The sequence below is a fragment of the Macrobrachium rosenbergii genome, chromosome 48 (assembly GCF_040412425.1).
Source record: "Macrobrachium rosenbergii isolate ZJJX-2024 chromosome 48, ASM4041242v1, whole genome shotgun sequence".
NCBI lineage: Eukaryota > Metazoa > Arthropoda > Malacostraca > Decapoda > Palaemonidae > Macrobrachium > Macrobrachium rosenbergii.
Genome location: NC_089788.1, coordinates 58,259,671 through 58,282,027, shown reverse-complemented (window position 1 = coordinate 58,282,027; position 22,357 = coordinate 58,259,671). Strand labels below are relative to the sequence as shown.

The 22,357-nt window shown below is 33.6% G+C and overlaps 1 protein-coding gene across 10 annotated transcripts in view; it reads right to left on the bottom strand.

Moving 5' to 3' along the window:
• The window catches only part of spn-E (spindle E), a 437,239-nt gene that overhangs the window by 163,357 nt on the left and 251,525 nt on the right, over positions 1-22,357 (bottom strand). For all 10 annotated transcript variants that reach the window (XM_067091862.1, XM_067091856.1, XM_067091855.1 and 7 more), the window contains 3 exons: positions 7,615-7,857; positions 3,236-3,303; positions 919-1,060 (listed from right to left, as the gene is read on the bottom strand). In XM_067091862.1, coding sequence (XP_066947963.1) covers positions 919-1,060; positions 3,236-3,303; positions 7,615-7,857 — 453 coding nt within the window. The remainder of the gene's footprint in view (positions 1-918; positions 1,061-3,235; positions 3,304-7,614; positions 7,858-22,357) is intronic.

Below are 22,357 nucleotides of genomic sequence, written 5' to 3'. Positions count from 1 at the left end.
CAAACATGGCGGCAATCACATGAGCATGATCGCCAGGAAGGGCAACAGATCTATAAATTACTCAACTGTAATTTACAGGGCTGAGTACCAAACTCTGTTTCCTGAAAACATACATTGCCTGGGTTATGATCATGTATAGTTACCTCAACCTGGTAACTGTCTCTATAACATACGAACAGCAATGACAAGGTCAGTGTAACAGGCTTAGAGGCAATTATATTAACTACCCTCAAGGGCATCTATGCAGGATGGATTACCTTTGTACCAAGTTTGAATGATATCCCATCAACTACACAGTAATATTACATCGACAAGCAAGTGTGGACAATACAATGTTGACTTTCCTTCATGCACATCTATGCATGATGGTGGTATCTTCATAGCAAGTCTGAGAGAAATCCTATAAACCATGTAGTGTTGTAATGATGATATGAAACAGCCACATTGTAACAGAAATACTGATGGTAACACAGACAAAGGGTATGTGCATATTTGTCTATCGAAGAGCATACCAACACAAGATAAACGAGACATCCACACCGGCGTAGCACCAAGTTTTATTAAAATCCTTCCAACTGGGTAGTAACTGAATCAGAGGTAGGCTCAAAAACTTATCAGAATCTTAAACACACAGTAACACACTGACTGCAAAAGCTCCTTTTATGTTTATAGAGAACCCATCCTACCTTCTAGTATAGTTCCTCTCTGATCACCTAAGTTGTATCTTACCTAAACATTATAAAAAAAAAATTAATCTCAAATGTTTTAGCATGTCCTTTGGACAATTACCATACTGCCACCTGCTTAAGAGAAGCAGCTAATAATAAAAATAAAGATGACTATATTAAGTATACGATGTCACGGTCATCATCATAATAACATGATAAAAATAGTTTCGAATCCATTTAGGCAACCCACCTGTGCAATAAAATTTTGATTAAGAGTCCTGTTTCTGAGCCATAAATTAGCTCTCTCATCCCACACTGCCATTGTAGACTTTGCTATTGGTTTAACTTCTGCCAACATGCACTCAATTGCCAACATTGGAATACTTTGAATGCTGAAAGAAAAAAAAAAGTGTAAATTTAAAGAAATTAGTATCAGGTGTTTTGCAAAATGCTGAGTCCTTCATATGGGCGTATTATTACATAAACCAGTGAACTTGGAAAATTACTTTCATTCTTGAGTGTGTTACAGGTATATCTTAAAAAATGCTAACAGAATTTGATGAACTTAGTAGCCATATTCATTAGCTGCCATCAAGATATTTAAAATTTTGAGAGAAACCAACTCAGAATTAATTTTTTGGTCTGAATGCTTCAAGGTTGGCTGCAATATTTGTAGTGTCTTTTTGCAGTAACAAATTAAATGTATCCAAGTCTGAACTTTAAATCACAAAGGTTAAGAGCAGAGCAAAGTTACAATTTTCATAAAACAGGTAACTCTTATGAGCCTGAAATGTTAATTAATGCTTTTATTAATACAATTTTGCTTATTTACCTGTGAATGATATTGGAAAAGATATACTCTCACCTGAAATGCTCTTGCTCAGCATTTTTTTTCTGGAATATTCTCCCTATTCTTCATAAAAGGCAACACAGCTGATGCACACAAATCCCTAGGTCTTACACATAAATTATACATTTCTGCCATTTATCATTGGAATGATCCTATATAAAAAAAAATTCAGTATTCTTATCCCTTCCCTACTCTTTTTCTTACGAACCTTTTGATCTAGCCTCTCAGTCCTGTAAGTTACTACTACCTCAAAAAAATGTTCTATTTCCTCTATAGTCCCTAGCCCCTCTGCATAACACAATCATCCCCCTCTACCTATTTGCTAACACTTATTCTCAAGGACAAATGGCATTTAAATTCTCTTAGTAGATACTTAAATTTTGCAGTTCTCAGTATTTCTTATGATACCATCTACTATAACAACAAAACATATTGCAGTCACCCCTACATCATAACCACAATGTTCTGTACAGGGTGTCCCCGAGTTATGTCGGCACCAACTTATGGAACTCCGATCTTACGGTGCTTTTTCAAATACATTTATCAAGGATGGTAGTACCTAGTTACAGCGCCATAATCAAGTTACAGCACTGAAAGTGTCATAAAAGTGCCAATAATGGCGCTTACAACAAGAGTACGTTTCTAGTTACGGCGCCATTTCAATCTTTTACGAAGTTCCAACTCTATGGAACCTGTAATGAATATTATCATTTCTAAATATTTGAAAGATCTGACCACATTAATCCTTTTTCCATCTAATGTTATTTCATCCCTTAGTATAATAACTCTCCCCATTAATTCTGTTTTTAGATTTATTTTTAGTTATCACTCTAGATAAGTGACGCATTCTTTTGAGCACTCTTTGTATATCTAGTGTTTTGCTAGGAGATTTACTGGAACTTCAATTAACATGACAACATCAAATTGTTTTTGCACCTACTTCATTCATGGATCATTTTTATTAGCCTTACATATTTAAAAGCAATGCTACAGTGATGTATAGTGTACTATTACTGGTTTGTAAACACCATCAAATGACTTCTTGTAATTAACAAAAGCCATAAAAATAAGGGTTTTCTAGTATCTGCTACACTACCTATGACTAAACATTTAGTTTCAATAACAGCTAACATTATCATTACATACATTATTAACATTTTAATTTTATGTTTATTGTGGACTACTCCAGGAACAATATACTGTGCTGGCATTAGGTCAAAATAATGTAAATCAGCAAACACTCATGTTCATCAGAGAGCATACTACTTGCACAACACTATTCTTTCACTATTAGTACAAAAGTTGTCTAATAATCTTGACAAACTAACATCTGACTTTACTATAAGCTTTCACAAATTTCATTTGACCAAACTGGAACATTAAGTTAGCAGCATTACCGGACACAACTACAGATGTACCAGTTAATTCTGACTTTACAATTATGCAGTTAATTGTTAACTGTAATTTCCATTTATAGTCCCTGCATCATCATTCTGCAAGGGAGAGCCAAATCCTTTTAAAAAAACTACAACTGAACATTTATACTAATCAGATAATCAACATAATAAACTGCACCATAATGGTTGCCCAAAATGTTCGTGACTAACCAATTTAATGAAGTGAAAATTGGAGCCCAACAATTTAGACTGATCTTGTCATAACAAGGAATACCAGTTATAAGTTTAATAATAAACTAATAAATAGCCATCATAAATACCTTTTTGGAACAATTCTTAGTTCTGATGCCTTGACCGTCTCAACATTACCATAATCAACAAAGTAAACCTGCCAAGGAAAAAACTAATCAACAATACAGGTATCTGGCAACAAGAGTCACAACACATGTCATGAAAAATAATTATCATTGAACATGTACAAGTTATCTTATAATTACAAGTTATCTTATAATTACCATAAATTCAACCATGACCAATTTTCAATCAAATATACAACTACTGCAATTCTCTTAAATAATTATTAAAAAACTTTAATAGGAACACCTAAGTATATAATACTCTACTCTTACAGGGCAAGCAGGAAGGACTTATCTAAGAAACTTTATTTGCATAGACTGAAAATGTTGAATATTCTGAGAATTTTAAGGGAATTATGTCCAGTATTTGTCAATTGCTCACAATTAATACTTTGGCATTCACATATATTTCACTGCTAAAAGTTATACCAAACTCTCTAGGGATGGGAACTGGAACATGACTGATGGTTTGATCAACTGATTGTTGGTTGTTTGGCATCACAATTACCAAGGCCACTGACAACTGGGTCATAAAGAATTCATTCAGTAAACATGCTAAGTGGATGTATCCTATTCTCAGATGGGTTGATACCACTCCTACATTCCTTTATGACCTGATAACTGCATCAATCTTATTGTGAGCTTAATCTAATAAAATGTGTTTCAACATTCAACAAATCATGCTATTTACTTATTACAACAAATGAAATGATGAAAACTGCTCAGGAGGAATTTTATGCATAATCTAGTGATAACTACTGTAGACTTGGTTCCTTTATCTGCAAATTCATTTCCTTTAATACTTACAGTATGTGCTCCAATGATGTAGGTTGGTAGATGGTCAAATATTTTTTATCCAAGCCACTGTTGAATTTCTACATGACTGTTACACATTTGCAAGATCATCACAAAGGAAGATAACTGTTGCAAACACAAGTAATTGTTGCAGCTTCAGCTCGCAGGAGTCATGCCACTTATAATCTCTTATAGAAATGGATAAGGGTAAATGTCACCTCTGCTACCAAAGTCACACCCACAAAATGCTCCCTAACTACTCCCTTGATTACAAAGTTTGTGGGACTTTTTAGCTGATTCTCAGGTGGTGATATTTTCATCTTAGTCTGCTTACCAATTGTCAGGCAGCATATATTTCCATGTCACGCAGAACTCTCTCACTAAAAATGTTAGTTTTTAAGCAATCTACACTACTGTTCTATTGTTTCTTCATGACCATCATTACACCAAAAAATTAGTAAGTCAAGTGTTATCCAAGGGATATCTGTATTAGCAATGACCTACTTTAGGAACGAAACTGTGCATTCATCATACGGGACTTCATGGCATCCTCAAATGTAAAATGTAACATCCTGAACTATTTGTCATTGAGGAAATAACATAGTTGTGTGTGGGCAGAGAAGGTATTTCAGTTTCCAGCACTGTGCTTGTCTCACCACAGTTCTTCAACCCAACTTTAGAAATAGTGGCAGCCTTGGAGCATTAGTCTGGCATGAGGCTTCCAAGGTACATTATACAGCAACTACAGTGTAGTCAAGACTGCAGTTGGTTTTTGTCAGAGCCTGGGTCTTCATATCAACTATTGGTTAAACTTGGTCACTAGAATGAAGGCTACATACCTGAGCATGGAGACCAACACTAACAGCTTTAGTTTCATCATAAGGATCACAATGTTACTATCTGTAATCCAGCTATTTTGAGGCCAACCCTATCCTCCAACCAAGATGTAATAATCCCTGATAAGGTATTATCACCCCCAGGTAAGTCAGTCCTACACAATGCTTCGATATATCCCTGCAGCTTCAGCTGTCAAAGTACTGGTCTGCTGTTTCACAGCTGTAGCCTCAGAAGAGGTCTTGAAGGATCTATTGAGATGTTAACACCTAGGTCACTAGTATCTAAGCTGCCAGAAGCCCTTCTGCCACAGACACATCCACCTATGGTTGGGAGGGACACAACCCCCTGTCAGCGGGCAACAGGCACACAGCGAGACCTATAGCAGTACATGAATATTTGCAAGTAGACTGAAGTATTCCTAGTCTCCAAGTGCTAGCTCCATCTTTAGATAGATAGGTTGTTGGGGTAAAGTGAACAACCTCTGGAATCAAGGAAGAACGAGATCCAATACTCTTTGTGATATAGCAGAAAGGTTCTTGGTATGGGCAGAGGGCGATGATGTAAAGATTGTACTGAGTTGTACTGAGGTTTGTTCTAAGACAGATGGGCATCACTGCAGTCAGTCTCAGCTAGGGAAGTATGTTCAATGGTTAGAAGGGTTGTTGTATCCAGAGTCTATAAGGCACTCTGGCAACCACCGCATTGGTGCAATAAGCTTGAACCAAAAGCTCCCGATTTACTGATCAGCTCAGTAAGACCCAATCATCTGACTGGTGAGATAAGTGTCACTCAAGTTAAGGACCACCAATCAAATGAAAATGACACTGATTGCACTGCTATAACCATGCAAGGGTGGTTTGAAGATCTTTTCCAGCCTATGCTGCACTTGTGAAGTTCCACAACCACATAGAATACTTGGATTTCATAATTGGAAATTACCAAGTAATGTCTTGAAAGTCTCAGGCTTTACTCAATATACTGCCACAACCAACACTTGAACTTGCCAAACCCCAACCATCACTCTCTAACAGGCAAATTGGAATAGATTCTACAAATGGAAAGATGACAAGGCCATAAACCTAGTCAACTTCTCAATTCTTGTGACTGCTGATTTCTTCTTATACTGTATCTACATAAGAAGAGGCTGTCACTTTTTGTAGTCAAGGGATAAAATCACTCTCTCACAGTTCTTCATGAGCTTCAAGATATAATGACTGCTTCCTTACACCTGAAGTGACTCGTCCAACACTTCAAGATCCACCACTTCAAGAATGACACTTCCTTGCAGAATCAACCTTGAAAGTGGATCCTCTAGCTTGTTCTTGATATTCTTACCAGAGTGCCTTATTTTACAAAAAAAAAAAAAAAAAAAAATATGGAAGATCTACTTTGCCTAGTGAGCTACCTGCTACTACCTAAGGAGGATAAAACTTCTCAGATGTAATGCCCAAGGTTTTTCTTGTCCATGGGCCAAAAGGGGAGGCAAGTTTCCACAAACAATCTTATAGATACAGTAAGTCATTCTGCATGGATAAGGGTGACATACCAGGAAGGTTAGCTAGTCAAGTCAGAGTGACTTTAAAAAATAGAGCCCTGTCTACTTTCTTAGCCTGTGAAAGGAACACTAAAATTTCAGCCACTTCAAATACTAGTACTTTTTGAATCCATTTAATAATTTAATAACTATTATCTGAGATGCTATGCATAAAGGCATGGGTATGTATTTGCTGGGGTAGTTTATTGCAGTAGCTAAGTGTTACCAATGGTGGACAATTCAGCACAACCTTCATCATCTTCATAACCCATCCTCAAGAGATGTCTTATGTGATTATGTACATTTACAACTCACTTGAATGGATAATCAAATACTATTCTTTTGACAATTTACAAAGTATAAACCTCTTGTTTTACTTCGAGTATTCCAAAACTAAAAGTTAACCCCTGAAATTACCTGGGGCCTTAGTACCTGACTCAGACCCTCACAAAATATCTGGAGCTTCCAACTGAGGGCCAAGTTTACTTAGGTTTTTTGCCCCCCCTGACCATGTCTTGAGAATCTAATTCTCTGAGTGAGGAGGCATGTTTTTCTTTATTCAAATTCTTTGAGTGATGAGGCATGGTGTCTGATCTAACCCTCTAAGTCCGGACAGCAATCAAAATCATATTCAGTGTTATGTTAAATTCTTAAACTTTGGATCAACCAAGACAGGAAAACAAAGTAAAAAAAGTGGGGTTGGAAGGCAATAAATACCAGCAAATTTACCTGGGGAACTATATAAAATAAAGTTTCTGACTTAGCTAATACCTTAATTTCTAGTACAAAAAAAAGCTTTCCTCTCTAAAAACAAATTTAGCAAAAATTATATTAGTAATTTCATCTGACACAAATTAAAGTACTATTAACTATCATACTCTGTTATTACCAATTATTCAGTTTGTTCATGCATCCCTTTCAAAATGTATAGAAAACATAACTAATTTATAAATTTTGGTTTTAAAAAATATAAATTATTGCTGCTTTACTTCCAGTACAGTAAGGTAGGAAAAACCTAGAAATATTAATATTGATAATATAGTCTTGTAAATAAATCTACCATACTACGAGATCTATGCTACAAGTAATACAGTCTGAACATTAAAGCATAAAACCTAGAATTAAATATAAAACAAAACAAAAAAATTATTTCAATTCATTTCAAATAATTCCTTACCACAACTTTCACATCTTCACTGGTTTTGAGAACCTCATCTATCCTTGCTCTGTAGAAACTACAAATGCATTCCAAATCTTTGTATGGAGCCAAACAAATCTGTCCCACAACAATGTCATCTAGGTCCAAGAAAAGTGCTTTATTCTGGGAGATTGCAGAATTTATACACGTCTGTATGAAGTTTAAATCCTTAAGGGCATGGGTTTCATTTGATATAGCCCAAAAACATGCTGCATTTTCAACCTGAAATAATTCAAGATGACTCAAAACTATACACATCACAGTTTTAGACAAAACAATTCTGAAAATTATATAATCAGCAGTGCTAACCCTTAATGGACGGGAATCCTCATATGAATATCTATAACAGGTTTTGGGTGATGGACGGGAATCCTCACTATTATTATTATGCACCATTCTGTTTGAATGAATTTAGCAGGAAAGATGTTCATGGCACTACAATGGTCCATAAGTGACTTATGGCAACTATAATACTTTGGCACAAGAGAGACATTGATCAGTATGCCTTGAGATTTCAGAGGGGCATGTACTGCCTCTTTGCAGCTCCAGGACATCTTTTTCTTTATTTGCTCATAAATATACCCAGGGATTGCTGCTGATTTTAGTTCTTTTCTTTTATGATAGTATGTCAGCTATAATTGTAATTTTTCAAGGGAAAAGTGGAAAGAAATATTAGAAAAAAAATGTATACTTCACAAAAAGTTACTGCATCTCACCATCTCAGTAAATCTCGTAAATATTTTACAACAAATATACTCAGAATTTGTTACTGATTTCAGTTCTTATGTTACGATATTGAGTGGGCTGTAATTATAATTTTACAAAATGAAATAAAATAAATTATTAGAAAAAACATTTATTAACTTGGTAAAATTAACATATTTTTATGAGTGTCTTGTAAAAGAGGCCCCACACAGGGTTGTAACACAACAATAGTCACTTTCAACTTCCTGTGGAAGGTAGGGAAAAATTTACCGAATTTTTTTTTCTTACACCATGTGCATTTGCTCATCTTCCTCTTTCCATCAATGTTTTTTTTTTTTTAATTGGCCAGCCTGAGGGTTTGCCCGGTCTGAGGTTGTGCTTGATATACTGTACATTTAGCCCGTCCCTTAAGGGTTAATTTACAACAGGTTTGCAAGTTCATAAAACCTTCATTTTTATGAATTACAAATAGAAACAAGGCATCAGACTTGCTTTTATATAAGAAATACCACTTCTAATAAGATCAGATACATTCTTTTGAGGACAAGTAAAAAAAACACTAAACTTGCATGGAATGGAGTCCATAGAATGGGATGCTTCTGAGTAAATGATATAAGTATAATTAAATAGTGATGGAAATAGCACCCTCCCCCTGGGGGAAGTAGCTTTGGGTGTTGTTACCCATTCCTTTTGTAGCCTATAGTATATAAGAGATTAAGTTACTTGTCACATGTCCAATACCCCAAATACAACTACAAGATAGGGATACACCAACATCATTCAATCACCTACTGCCACACACACTACTGCATGACACCAAAATCAGCAGACCAGAGATGAAGCTAAAATGTTAAATAAATTAATATGGTGCTTCAAGACATTCTAGTCTCTTCTGAATCTATGTGGGTATAAATAAAGATAATTCAGAATGTCAGAGAGACTTCCACAAAGTTCTGGTAATAGACAATGTACTAAAAGAGCCAGATATGAATTATTACTTTGCTTTAAAATTACATTAATTAAATAAGAATAGTTCTTATGATTTGTATTTTCCATTTCTATTCATTTCAAACTCAAGTGTATGTGGTTAAGGAACATTTACCTAAAGGCCTCTTTCACCTACCACTTGATGCTTAGACTAAGGTCATCTTTACTTTTAATATTTACAAAGTGGATTGTTTTTTGCATATTTTAAAATTAAGTTGTTTATTATTCATTAGTCAAATCATTGATAACAATAAGGGTTAAAAAATTTTTTTTTCTTTTTGCAAACCCATTATTTATTATCACATTTTGTGATAACAAAACCATCTCACATATAATACTTCAAGTCCCTCTGAAAATGAAAACTAAAACTGAACATGAGCAAGCAGATCCCATGTCCAAAGCAGCCTACTTCCTTGTGTTGTGTTTGTGAATGTGTGCATGCATGTGTTCATTAAAACAACAAGCTGATTCACAAAATCTTCCCTCAGAGACAGTGGAGATAATGCCAGCTTACCATATTTCCTGGCATTGAAGACACTGCAATTTTGACACACCCAAATTCTGAGGAAAACATTATAAAAATATATCATTATCTACACACATATATCTATCTATATCTATCTATCTATCTATCTATATATATATATATATATATATATATATATATATATATATATATATATATATATATATATATATATATATATATATATATATATATATATATATATATATATATATACACATACAGTGGTACCCAGCTTTTCCACGCTTCATTTTATGGAACATAGCTTTAATTTTTTTGTGGGAACTTTCACCAATTCCCAGCTTTTTCCTATGGACCATATCTCTAAAACTACCACTAATTCACTTTTTTTCATTGAGCAACACTATTTATTTACTAACTACTGTATTTTTCATGTTGTGTTCGAGACTAAATATTGATTTTTATGATAAAAATGATTTACAGTGTACTTATTATGATTTACAGTGTATTTGTTAAGCTCATTCCAGGCTGGGCCACAGACTGAGCATAACAGGTGCAAGATTGGATTTGATTTGATTTGATTTGATTTGATTCAATTCTCTCTCTCTCTCTCTCTCTCTCTCTCTCTCTCTCTCTCTCTCTCTCTCTCTCTCTCTCTCTCTCTCTCTCTCTCTCTTTTCAAGGGTAATGTACGATGTATTTGAAATATTACTGTAAAGTGTTTTTGGATGATAAAGCATATTGTACAACATTTAAAATATTCGCTAATTATTTTAATTTTATTTTCCAGGAAACGCAGACTGGAAAACAATATGAAAATATTTAGCGAATATTCTAAATATATTGTACAATTATGCTCTATCATCCAAAAACACTTTACAGTAATATCATTTCAAATACATCTTGCATTACCCTACACCTGTTTTGCTCAGTCTGGGGCCCAACCTGGAATGAGCTTAATAGATACATTACCACAGTTTAAGTACAATGTAAATTAATTTTATCATAAAAATCTGTATTTAGTAACGAACACAATATGAAAAATACAGTAATTAGAGAATCAACAGTGTTGCTCAACAAAGAAAAAAAGAATCGGTGACAATTTCAATTGTTTTTACCATTACATAAAGAAAACAGGACTTCAAAACTAAGACAGTAAACAGCTAAGCTTGTGAATACAGGGGTAACTTGATTAGTTGTTAAAGGTTCTGTAACACAGATTTATTTAATTTTATTAAAGATTTCTTTAATTCATGTTAAACATTTTATAGATATTTTGCTGTGTTTACATTAATATTATTATTTTAAAAAGAGTAAATCATTGTCATAAGAATTTTAGGGGATGTATATACACAGAGTTACAGTTGTAAAAGGGTACTAATCTAAGATGACTTAAGGTGTTTTGGGATGATGGTTTGGGGTGCATTTTTGTTTGAATTGATATTAAATTGTTTTAGTATGATAATCTGGGTATATTTTTGCTTGAACTACTAAATTAGGCAGTGAACTTTTAAAATAGACTGTTATAAGCATTTTAGTTTAAGGTGTATAGGGTATTTGGCAGTTACAAGCAGTTAAAGCGTTTCGTGAGGGGATTTTGCATTTCTGCAGTAGGTTCTGGAACCTACCCCTGGGAAAAAGTGGGGGAGCACTGTATACATACATACATATATATACATGACCTCTTTAACTGGCACCCTTGGGACCAGGCCACTACCAGACCAAAGAAAATGCTGGACGACAGAAACCACCGCTAAAAATCCCATTATGTAAACTAAGTCTTGCCAGCTCATTCCACATATATATTGCAGTGTTATCATAAGCAGAACAAAGCTTATGAATAAAATCACTTTCATTCATGAGTTTAGTTCCTTATGAAAATTCTGCCCTGCTTCATAAGCATCTCCCCAGAAATGCTTACACCTTCACTACGTAGCAGCTTAAAACACTTAATAAGCACAATGTTGAATTCTGATCTCCTGGCACCTTTCGATGTTTTCTGGCACTTAAACTTTTCTGGCTTTCGTCTACAGCATAAACCTAAAACTCTGCTGCTTTTGTTTCTTTAAACGTCCCAGGGTTAGGTTGTTACACTGACAGATATCCATTTGCAAAAATAATAATTTTAATGTGTTGTTTTATGTACTGTATGCAATCATATTTCATGCACTATTGTCATATTATTATTATATTATCACCTATGAACATAGTGATCAGGTGCCATTTGCATTCTGATAACTTTTACATTCTTGAAATCATCAGCTTACTGCATTTTTCCCGCACCATCACAGCCATTAGTTACTAAATGAAACACATTTTGGGAGATTCATTTATATAGCATCACATGTCAATGATGGAAATTTCCATCATTAAGCCATGTAACTTTTTGGTCTGGATAAAATCAGATACTGGGGCGTGTTAACAAGTATGTAAATCTGCGTGCGCGTTACAAAATCGCTAGGTGAGAAGGGGCTTATGATAGATTACTCACTACCTGATGTGAAAGTAAACTAAGATGATGTGTTGGACACACTGGGAATCGAGATCCCCATTTGCTTAAGAGTGAGTAGACTTAGAAAAATTACTAACTTTTTTATAACTGATTTTTTAGTGATTGTTCTTTTTGACATTATTTAACGTGTATTCCATGCGTTTAGGAGTGTTTATAAACTGGGGTCTAATAGAGATGGTTCCATTCTTCCCCCAGGAATGTTTCTATGGATCCATGATTAATTCGGGAGGATATACTCCTGAATAAGCAAGCATTTAAAATGGCCAATGGGGGAAGTGGTCGTTTCTAATGGAATTTAAGACAGAAAACACTTTGAAAGTCATGTGTAACAGACTTTAAATGTTAAGGGGGAGGAATTTTTGGAGACTTGGTAGAGGACAGGAACTAATTCCCCCATATCATATTTGTCATACAATTATTTACTTTGTTTCAGGGAATACTTAATGAGTTTAATATCCATCTTTAGTTTCATTATGCATTATTTGTTATCAAAAATTACTTAACCCTTTAACGCCGAAGCCCTATTTACAAAAACGTCTCTCGTATGCCGGCGGTGTTCGGTGAGTTAGTGCCGAAGCGGAAAAAAAAGTTTTTTCAAAAAATCACAGCACTCTTAGTTTTCAAGATTAAGAGTTCATTTTTGGCTCATTTTTTTTGTCATTGCCTGAAGTTTAGTATGTAACCATCAGAAATGAAAAAAAATATCATCATATATAAATATTGGAATATATGACAGCGGAAAAAAAAAATCGTATATAATTGTATACAAATCGTGCTGTAAGCAAAACGGTTAAAGCTAATGAGTTAATTTTTTTTAGTTGTATTTTACACTAAATTGCGATGATTTTGGTATATAACAAATTTTAAAATGATCCAAGCAACACAGAGAAAATATTATCACAAAATGATGCATGAATTCGAGAATTCGTAACGAGCGGACGTAACAAAATGTTTTTTTCAAAACTTCACCATAAATCGAAATATTGTGCTAGAGACTTCCCGTTTGTTGAAAAATGAAGCTAATTGATTGAATATTACTAGACTGTAAGTGTTTTAGCTTACAATTGCAGTTTTCGACCATTTCGGTTGAGTTAAAGTTGACCAAAAGTTGAATTTTTTTCTATTTATCGTGATTTATATGGAAATATTTCAAAACTGATAAAAGCTACAACCATGAGTTATTTTTTGTTGTATTGTAAACGAAATTGCGCACATTTTCATATATAAAACTTTATGTAACGACTAATATAAAGCGGTGCAAATATTACGACAACGAGACGAAAGAATTTCTGAGATGTTCGGCTGAGTTACCGCGCAGATGTAAGGAAAATGTTTTTTTCAAAAATTCACCATAAATCGAAATATTGTGCTAGAGACTTCCAGTTTGTTGCAAAATGAAGGTACATGATTGAATATTACTAGAAGGTAAGAGTTTTAGCTTACAATTGCGTTTTTTTACCATTTCGGTCGAGTTAAAGTTGACCGAAGGTTGAAATTTTGGCAGTTATCGTGATTTATGTGAAAATATTTCAAAACTGATAAAAGCTACAACCATGAGCTATTTTCTGTTGTATTCTACATGAAATTGCACACATTTTCATATATAAAAGTTTATGTAACGACTAATGTAAAACGATGCAAACATTAAGACAACATGACGAAAGAATTTCTGAGATGTTCGGCGAGTTACGTAGCGTAGACGTAAGGAAAAAAAAATTTTTTTTTCAGAAATTCACCATAAATCGAAATATTGTGCTAGAGACTTCCAGTTTGTTGCAAAATGAAGGTACATGATTGAATATTACTAGAATGTAAGAGTTTTAGTTTATAATTGCGTTTTTTTACCATTTCGGTCGAGTTAAAGTTGACCGAAGCTTGAAATTTTGGCAGTTATCGTGATTTATATGAAAATATTTCAAAACTGATAAAAGCTACAACCATGAGTTATTTTCTGTTGTATTCTACATGAAATTGCGCACATTTCCATATATAAAACTTTATGTAACGACTAATATAAAACAGTACAAACATTACGACAACGTGACGAAAGAATTTCTGGAGCTGACGTAAGGAAAAAGTTTTTTTCAGAAATTCACCATAAATCGAAATATTGTGCTAGAGACTTCCAATTGGTTGCAAAATGAAGGTAAATGATTGAATATTACTAGATCGTAAGAGTTTTAGCTTAAAATTGCGTTTTTTGACCATTTCGGTCGAGTCAAAGTTGACCAAAGGTTGAAATTTTGGCAGTTATCGTGGTTTATATGAAAATATTTCCAAACTGATAAAAGCTACAACCATGGGTTGTATTTTGCTGTATTGTACATGAAATTGCGCACATTTTCATATATAAAACTTTATGTAATGGCTAATATAGAACAGTGCAAAAATTACGACAAAATGACGAAAGAATTTATGAAATTTTTGGCCGAGTTACCGCCGTATGCGTAAGAAAAATTTTTTCAAAAATTCACCATAAATCAAAATATTGTGCTAGAGACTTCCAATTTGTTGCAAAATGAAGGTACATGATTGAATATTACTAGAATGTAAGAGTTTTAGCTTACAATTTCGGTCGAGTCAAAGTTGACCGAAGGTTGAAATTTTTTGTAGTCGACGTACGGTACGTCCACTCGGCACCAACAGACAATTTTAGTCGACGTATGATACGTCCAATAGGCGTTTAAGGGTTAATAAACTCTATTTTTGTAGTTTAGATTTGGTTAACACACCTTGGACAGAAAACTTCTTGGCTGCTGGTGACAAGATGCCAACTGAACTCAGGTAAGGCTAAAAGACCCTTCGGCAAGGTACAACAAGGCTCCTTTAACATACACACATATATATGTACACATACACACACAGTGAACACCCAGTATTCACATTCTCATGATCTGCAGACTCACCGAGTCATGGGATTTTCTGTGGAACATATCTACAGATTATTCACAAAAAATTCTGCAATTTATGGATGGACTTTTTCGTTGAGAAATATTCACTACTTAGTGTATTTTAATGTTATTTTCATGACTAAATACATTTTTTTTATGATAAAGATTCACTAATTTTCAAAAATTATTAAGATTCTTAAGATTAAATAATAATAATAATAATAATAATAATAACAATAATAATACTGTACGATTAAATAGTATGTAATAAGATGAAATTATTCAAAATCAAATATAAGCATTTTCAGAGGGTACATTTTTTATAAAATAATGATTTACAGTACTAATTTTAAGTTTATTAAGATTAAATAACATTAAATAATAAAAATAATTCTTTTTTTCTCTTTCTCGCTTCCTATCTCAGTTCTCTCTCTCTATCTTTCTCTTACTGAGATGAGAGAATTTTTATGGTATGTTTATTTGTTTTGTATGATAAACAATACCTAGTAATAAGTACTCATTTTCAAATAGTAGTAATAATAATAATAACTATATAATAAGAATATACTGTAATTACAACATTTATGCATTTCTATAGTAAATTATGAAAAATTTTAAATAAACAACTTTCAACCCCAATCTTTTGCAGTTTCAGAGCTCAGGGAGGTTGGGTGAACCTGTCAAATATGTCAAATTACATCTGACAGGTTCACACTCCACTGACCTCCAAAACTCAGGAAAAGATTGGGGTTGAAATTTGTTGCTTAAAATTTTTCATATCTTACTACAGAAATGCATAAATGTTGTGACTGCAGTATATTATTACTATATTATTTGAAAATTGGTACTTACTATTAGGTAAATCATTTATTTATAAAAACAAACATACCATAAAAATTCTCTCATCTCAGAGAGAGAGAGAGAGAGAGAGAGAGAGAGAGAGAGAGAGAGAGAGAGAGAGAGAGAGAGAGAGAGAGAATTATTTTTATTAGTGTTATTTAATCTTATTAAAATAAAAATTATTTGAAAATTAGTACTGTAAATCATTATTTTATCGTACAATGTGCCCTCTAAAAATAGATGTTGCCACAACGTGATCACATCAATTTCTCTTTTTTCTTTCTTCCTTTCTCTCTCTCTCTCTCTCTCTCTCAGCAAAAGATATTGATAATTTGAGTCCATATGCACACTGTGTGTGTGTGTATGTTCATTGTGTTTTAAAAATGTGTAGTAAAGGTAATGCATCTTTGGAAGACAAAAAGCAAACATAAAAATCCTGTTGTTGTCAGTTGCTTAAAGAGAAATAGATTAACCCTTAAACGCCTATTGGACGTATCATACGTCGACTAAAATTGTCTGTTGGGTGCCAAGTGGACGTGCCGTACGTCAACTACAAAAAATTTCAACCTTCAGTCAACTTTGACTCGACCGAAATGGTCAAAAAACGCAATTGTAAGCTGAAACTCTTACATTCTAGTAATATTCAATCATGTACCTTCATTTTGCAACAAATTGGAAGTCTCTAGCACAATATTTTGATTTATGGTGAATTTTTGAAAAAACTTTTTCTTACGCATGGGCGGTAATGCCAAAAAAATTTCATAAATTCTTTCGTCATTTTGTCGTAATTTTTGCACTGTTCTATATTAGCCATTACATAAAGTTTTATATATGAAAATGTGCGCAAATTCATGTACAATACAGCAAAATACAACCCATGGTTGTAGCTTTTATCAGTTTGGAAATATTTTCATATAAACCACGATAACTGCCAAAATTTCAACCTTCGGTCAACTTTGACTCGACCGAAATGGTCAAAAAACGCAATTTTAAGCTAAAACTCTTACGATCTAGTAATATTCAATCATTTACCTTCATTTTGCAACCAATTGGAAGTCTCTAGCACAATATTTCGATTTATGGTGAATTTCTGAAAAAAACTTTTTCCTTACATCCGCGCCAGAAATTCTTTTGTCACGTTGTCGTAATGTTTGCACTGTTTTATATTAGTCGTTACATAAAGTTTTATATATGGAAATGTGTGCAGTTTCATGTAGAATACAACAGAAAATAACTCATGGTTGTAGCTTTTATCAGTTTGGAAATATTTTCATATAAATCACGATAACTGCCAAATTTTCAAGCTTCGGTCAACTTTAACTCGACCGAAATGGTAAAAAAACGCAATTATAAGCTGAAACTCTTACATTCTAGTAATATTCAACCATGTACCTTCATTTTGCAACAAACTGGAAGTCTCTAGCACAATATTTCGATTTATGGTGAATTTCTGAAAACAAAATTTTTTTCCTTACGTCTGAGCGCGGTAACTCGGCCGAACATCTCAGAAATTCTTTCGTCGTGTCGTAATGTTTGCATCGTTTTACATTAGTCGTTACATAAACTTTTATATATGAAAACGTGTGCAATTTCATGTAGAATACAACAGTAAATAGCTCATGGTTGTAGCTTTTATCAGTTTTGAAATATTTTCACATAAATCACGATAACTGCCAAAATTTCAACCTTCGGTCAAATTTAACTCGACCAAAATGGTAAAAAAACGCAATTGTAAGCTAAAATTCTTACATTCTAGTAATATTCAATCGTTTAACTTCATTTTGCAATAAATTGGAAGTCTCTAGTACAATATTTCGATTTATGGTGAATTTTTTAAAAAAACATTTTCCTTACGTCTGCGCGGTAACTCGGCTGAACATCTCAGAAATTCTTTCGTCTCGTTGTCGTAATATTTGCACCGCTTTATATTAGTCGTTACATAAAGTTTTATATATGAAAATATGCGCAATTTCATGTACAATACAACGAAAAATAACTCATGGTTTTAGCTTTTATCGGTTTTGAAATATCTCCATATAAATCACGATAAATAGAAAAAATTCGACTTTCGGTCAACTTTAACTCGACCGAAATGGTCGAAAACTGCAATTGTAAGCTAAAACACTTACAGTCTAGTAATATTCAATCAATTAGCTTCATTTTTCAACAAACGGGAAGTCTCTAGCACAATATTTCGATTTATGGTGAATTTTTAAAAAACATTTTTTTACGTCCGCTCGTTACGAATTCATGCATCATTTTGTGATAATATTTTCTCTGTGTTGCTTTGATCGTTTGAAAATTTGTTATATACCAAAATCATCGCAATTTAGTGTACAATACAACTAAAAAAAATTTAACTCATTAGCTTTAACCGTTTTGCTTACAACGCGATTTGTAAACAATTATATACGAGTTTTTTTTCGCTGTCATATATTCCAATATTTATATATGATAATGATATTTTTTCATTTCTGATGGTTGCATACTAAACTTCAGGCAATGACAAAAAAATGAGCCAAAATGAACTCTTAATCTTAAAAACTAAGCATGCTGTGATTTTTTGAAAAAACTTTTTTCCGCTTCGGCGCTAACTCATCGAACGCCGCCGGCATACGGGAGACGTTTTTGTAAACAGGGCTTCGGCGTCAAAGGGTTAACATTCCTCAAGCGATTAAAACAAACTTACTCTCTCTCTCTTTTGTCCATGCCAGCACAAGGGTTAGAAGTACATACATATTTATTTTTAAGGGTACTAATGTTTAAGATGAGTTTGAAATGATAATATAATTTCAAAGATTAATACAGTAATATAATAATAACTTAAGGTATATGTGATGTAGGATGTTACTTTAAGGATACATTTGGTATTTGAACTTTCAAGATAGACAGTTATAAGTATTTTTAGGGTTCTAAGTATTTGTGGATTTAACCATTTGCAGGGGGACTGGAACACATCCCCCACGAATACAGGGGGTTTATTGTGTGTGTGTGTGTGCATACATACATACATATATATATATAACCCCACAAATAGGGGTTTATTGTCATACACATATATATATAACCCCCACAAATAGGGGTTTATTGTGTGTGCATGTATATGTATATGTATATATATTATATATATATATATATATATATATATATATATATATATATATATATATATATATATATATATATATATATATATATATATATATATATATATATATATATATATATATATATTATGTGAGATCATGTGTATGTTTTGATTTGATGTCTATGATTTTGAGATGTCTTTATTTCTTACAGATGACTCTTGTGTTCTGTATTTTGGTATAATTTTCAGCTATTTCATGTTCTGAGGTGACTTTGTAATGTATAATCATTCGTGTTTGTAACAACACACTGTGTTCGTGGAAGTTAAAGTAAGTGCTGTAGAGAAAGAGAGATATTTTTGAACCATTATCAGACTGCCACATCCTGTATTGACACAGATGTTTGGGGTGAAGGCAGAAAGGCAAGGGCCACTTTGCTGATCATGATGAGTTGACAGGCCTCGGCCAGAATGCTTTATTTTATGTTTATCATGTGTGTCTGTTCCATAGTTATTAACTTTGTCTATGCCTGTTATGTTTTCATAATCTGAGTAGAACAGAGTGAGGGAGTGAGAGAGACGAAGTTGACACGCTGACAGTCGAGCCAGTTTGGTCACAAAATACTTCTTTCTATTTGCTCAGGTGCTTAACCCACGACAGGAAATGTCTATTTTGAGATAAGGCGCTTGAAGCTCCAGTCCTGTATGTATACTGTACATGTATACCTGTGTGTATAATGTACGTACACTTTATGTATCATGTATACTGAGAGATGGAAGGAGAAATCCATTATTCAAAGACTGAAGGGACTAGTTGGTAACCCTTTAGGATCCACCATATATATACAAGGGAAATGAGAGTGAGGAGTTGCCTTGATAACCAAAAATCGCCACTAACTGAAAATCGGCGATTTCCGGTGCTTTTCGGGCTTATCGGCACTGAAAAGTGCCGATTTTCGGTTATCGGCGCCTCTGTTAGGTATGTATTGGCACCAATACCCAATTATGGGGCCGATAAGCAGAAATCGGTGATTTTCGGGGTTGAAAATTGCCAATTTTCGTCGCTACACAAGCGCCATAAAACCGGATCACCATTAACCAAGCCCGCCGTTAACCGGGGACTGCCTGTATATATAAAATTGGTTATCCTCTTTCCTCAAAAGCATAAGTTTTGTCAAATTCTCCAACGAAGTGTATACGTTTTTGTAAGAATGATCTAAGGTGTTTATATTGTGCAAGCATTGTGAAAATGTTTTAATATTTTCTGTTGACGAAGGTCAGATTCTTAATTGATATATTTTGTACTGTTGTTGTGATAGAGAATTATTGTTTTGATAACAGGTGGATAATATCTCTTTTAGTGAGTTCTAATGTGTCTTGCTGCTAACTATATTCTACTAAGTGCATATCATTGTGACTTGGTAGTGTTGTCTTTGAGGAAGTTTTAGAAAGACGTGTTTAGTTGTTTTTAAAGTGAAGGTAATCTTTTGAAAGATGACATAGTCTTTAAACATATTTTTGTCTTAGTGAAACTGCTGTTGGTACATTTCCATTTTTGCATATTTCATTCTTATATGTCTGTGTTATCATATTGCTCTAATTTTATAATTACAGTGTATTCCAAAGTTTTGTGTTGGTGATTGCTTAGCATTTTGTTAGTGCATACTTATTATTGAGATTTCAGGGAATACTTATATGGATTGCAGTCAGTAATATTTTGGTGAACACTTGTGTTGAGTTTAGTTAATCAGGTGTATATCTAAAACTTGAGTGCGAGTCAATGGTTTGAATTTTACTTAAATTGTCTTCTTGATAAATTTAAGTTTTGTGAATTAATCTTGACCAAGAAATACTTGAATCTTACACTGTTGTCAAGTAATAGTAAATCCTTTTGAGACTGTGAACTCTGCTATAACTTTTGAACTTAGAAATACATTTGTTTGTTTAAAGTTTTAAAAGCATGGTGTTTCATTTTGACCACCAGTGATTAGAGAAATTAATGAATGTGTACAAGGTAAGTGATATATCTGTCTAGTTCCCCTTTATCAAAGTGAAATAGAACCAGGGAAACCCTTATAGTGTTTGATGAAGTGATGCCCATTTTCCATTAGTCTGTTAATAGCTTAGTTGTTACCTCACCCATAACTTGATAAAGTTAGATTGATTTTTCCAAGTGATAAGCAAGTTTTGTGGGATCACTGTACCTTTAGAGTATTCAGTCTTAATATTTTTGTTATGAGGTTTCAAGTGTCTGGCTGAAGTGAGGTAACTTTTTGGTCTTATTATTTGTGTAATAATCAGGTACTTGATCACTTTGTGCCAATATATATATATATATATATATATATATATATATATATATATATATATATATACACATACATACACACACATTATATATAATATATATACAGTATCTCTTTGGGGGTGGGGGTGGGGAAGGGATTACTAAATGGTTGTCTAAAAAAATGTGCTATTGTACAATCTGTGTAGAATATTAAATATGCACAGGGCCTTGCTTCCCAGATCACAAGCATACGAAGCACAATTCAGATGTATTCCTCAAAGGGCATCAAGAATCTCTTACCATGCACATCAGGGAGCTTGGCAAGAATCCCCATGTTAACCTCTCTTCTTAGTTATAAAAATTTGTGACTTGTTAAACTGGGCAAGTCAGTTAGCTTGAAGACTAGTGTTCTCTCTTTATTCTGCCAGAACACTACATAAAACTCCACCTTAGTAAAGAATATCAGAGGCTTATGCAGCCTTTCCCTGTCCACTATCAAGGCCTCTTGGATGGCCTTCCTGAAAAAAATGATAAAGAGCTACTAAACCTTCCTGAAAAAAATGATAAAGAGCTACTAAGTATCTAATTTGATACTTAGCATCAAGAGCCACCATATCTCCAAAACTAAATCATCATAGTATGCCTGTTTATCCAAGAAAGGTTGCCCAAGCACACACCCATTTGTCTAGCAAGGCTGAAGTAACAGGAAGGTCGTAATAGGCTGTAGGCCCTTCACAGAGAAAGCAGTTTTTTTTTTCATTTTAGATATACTCCCATGATCCTCTTATTATGAACTTGTGTGCACTTATATTCTGTCTCTTGGTCAGAAATTTCACTGCCTGTTACCAGTGCTCACTTCTGCATTCCTCTCAGCTCTATTTCACTGTACTTCAACATACATTCAAGATGTTTATTCGAGTTTTGTTTG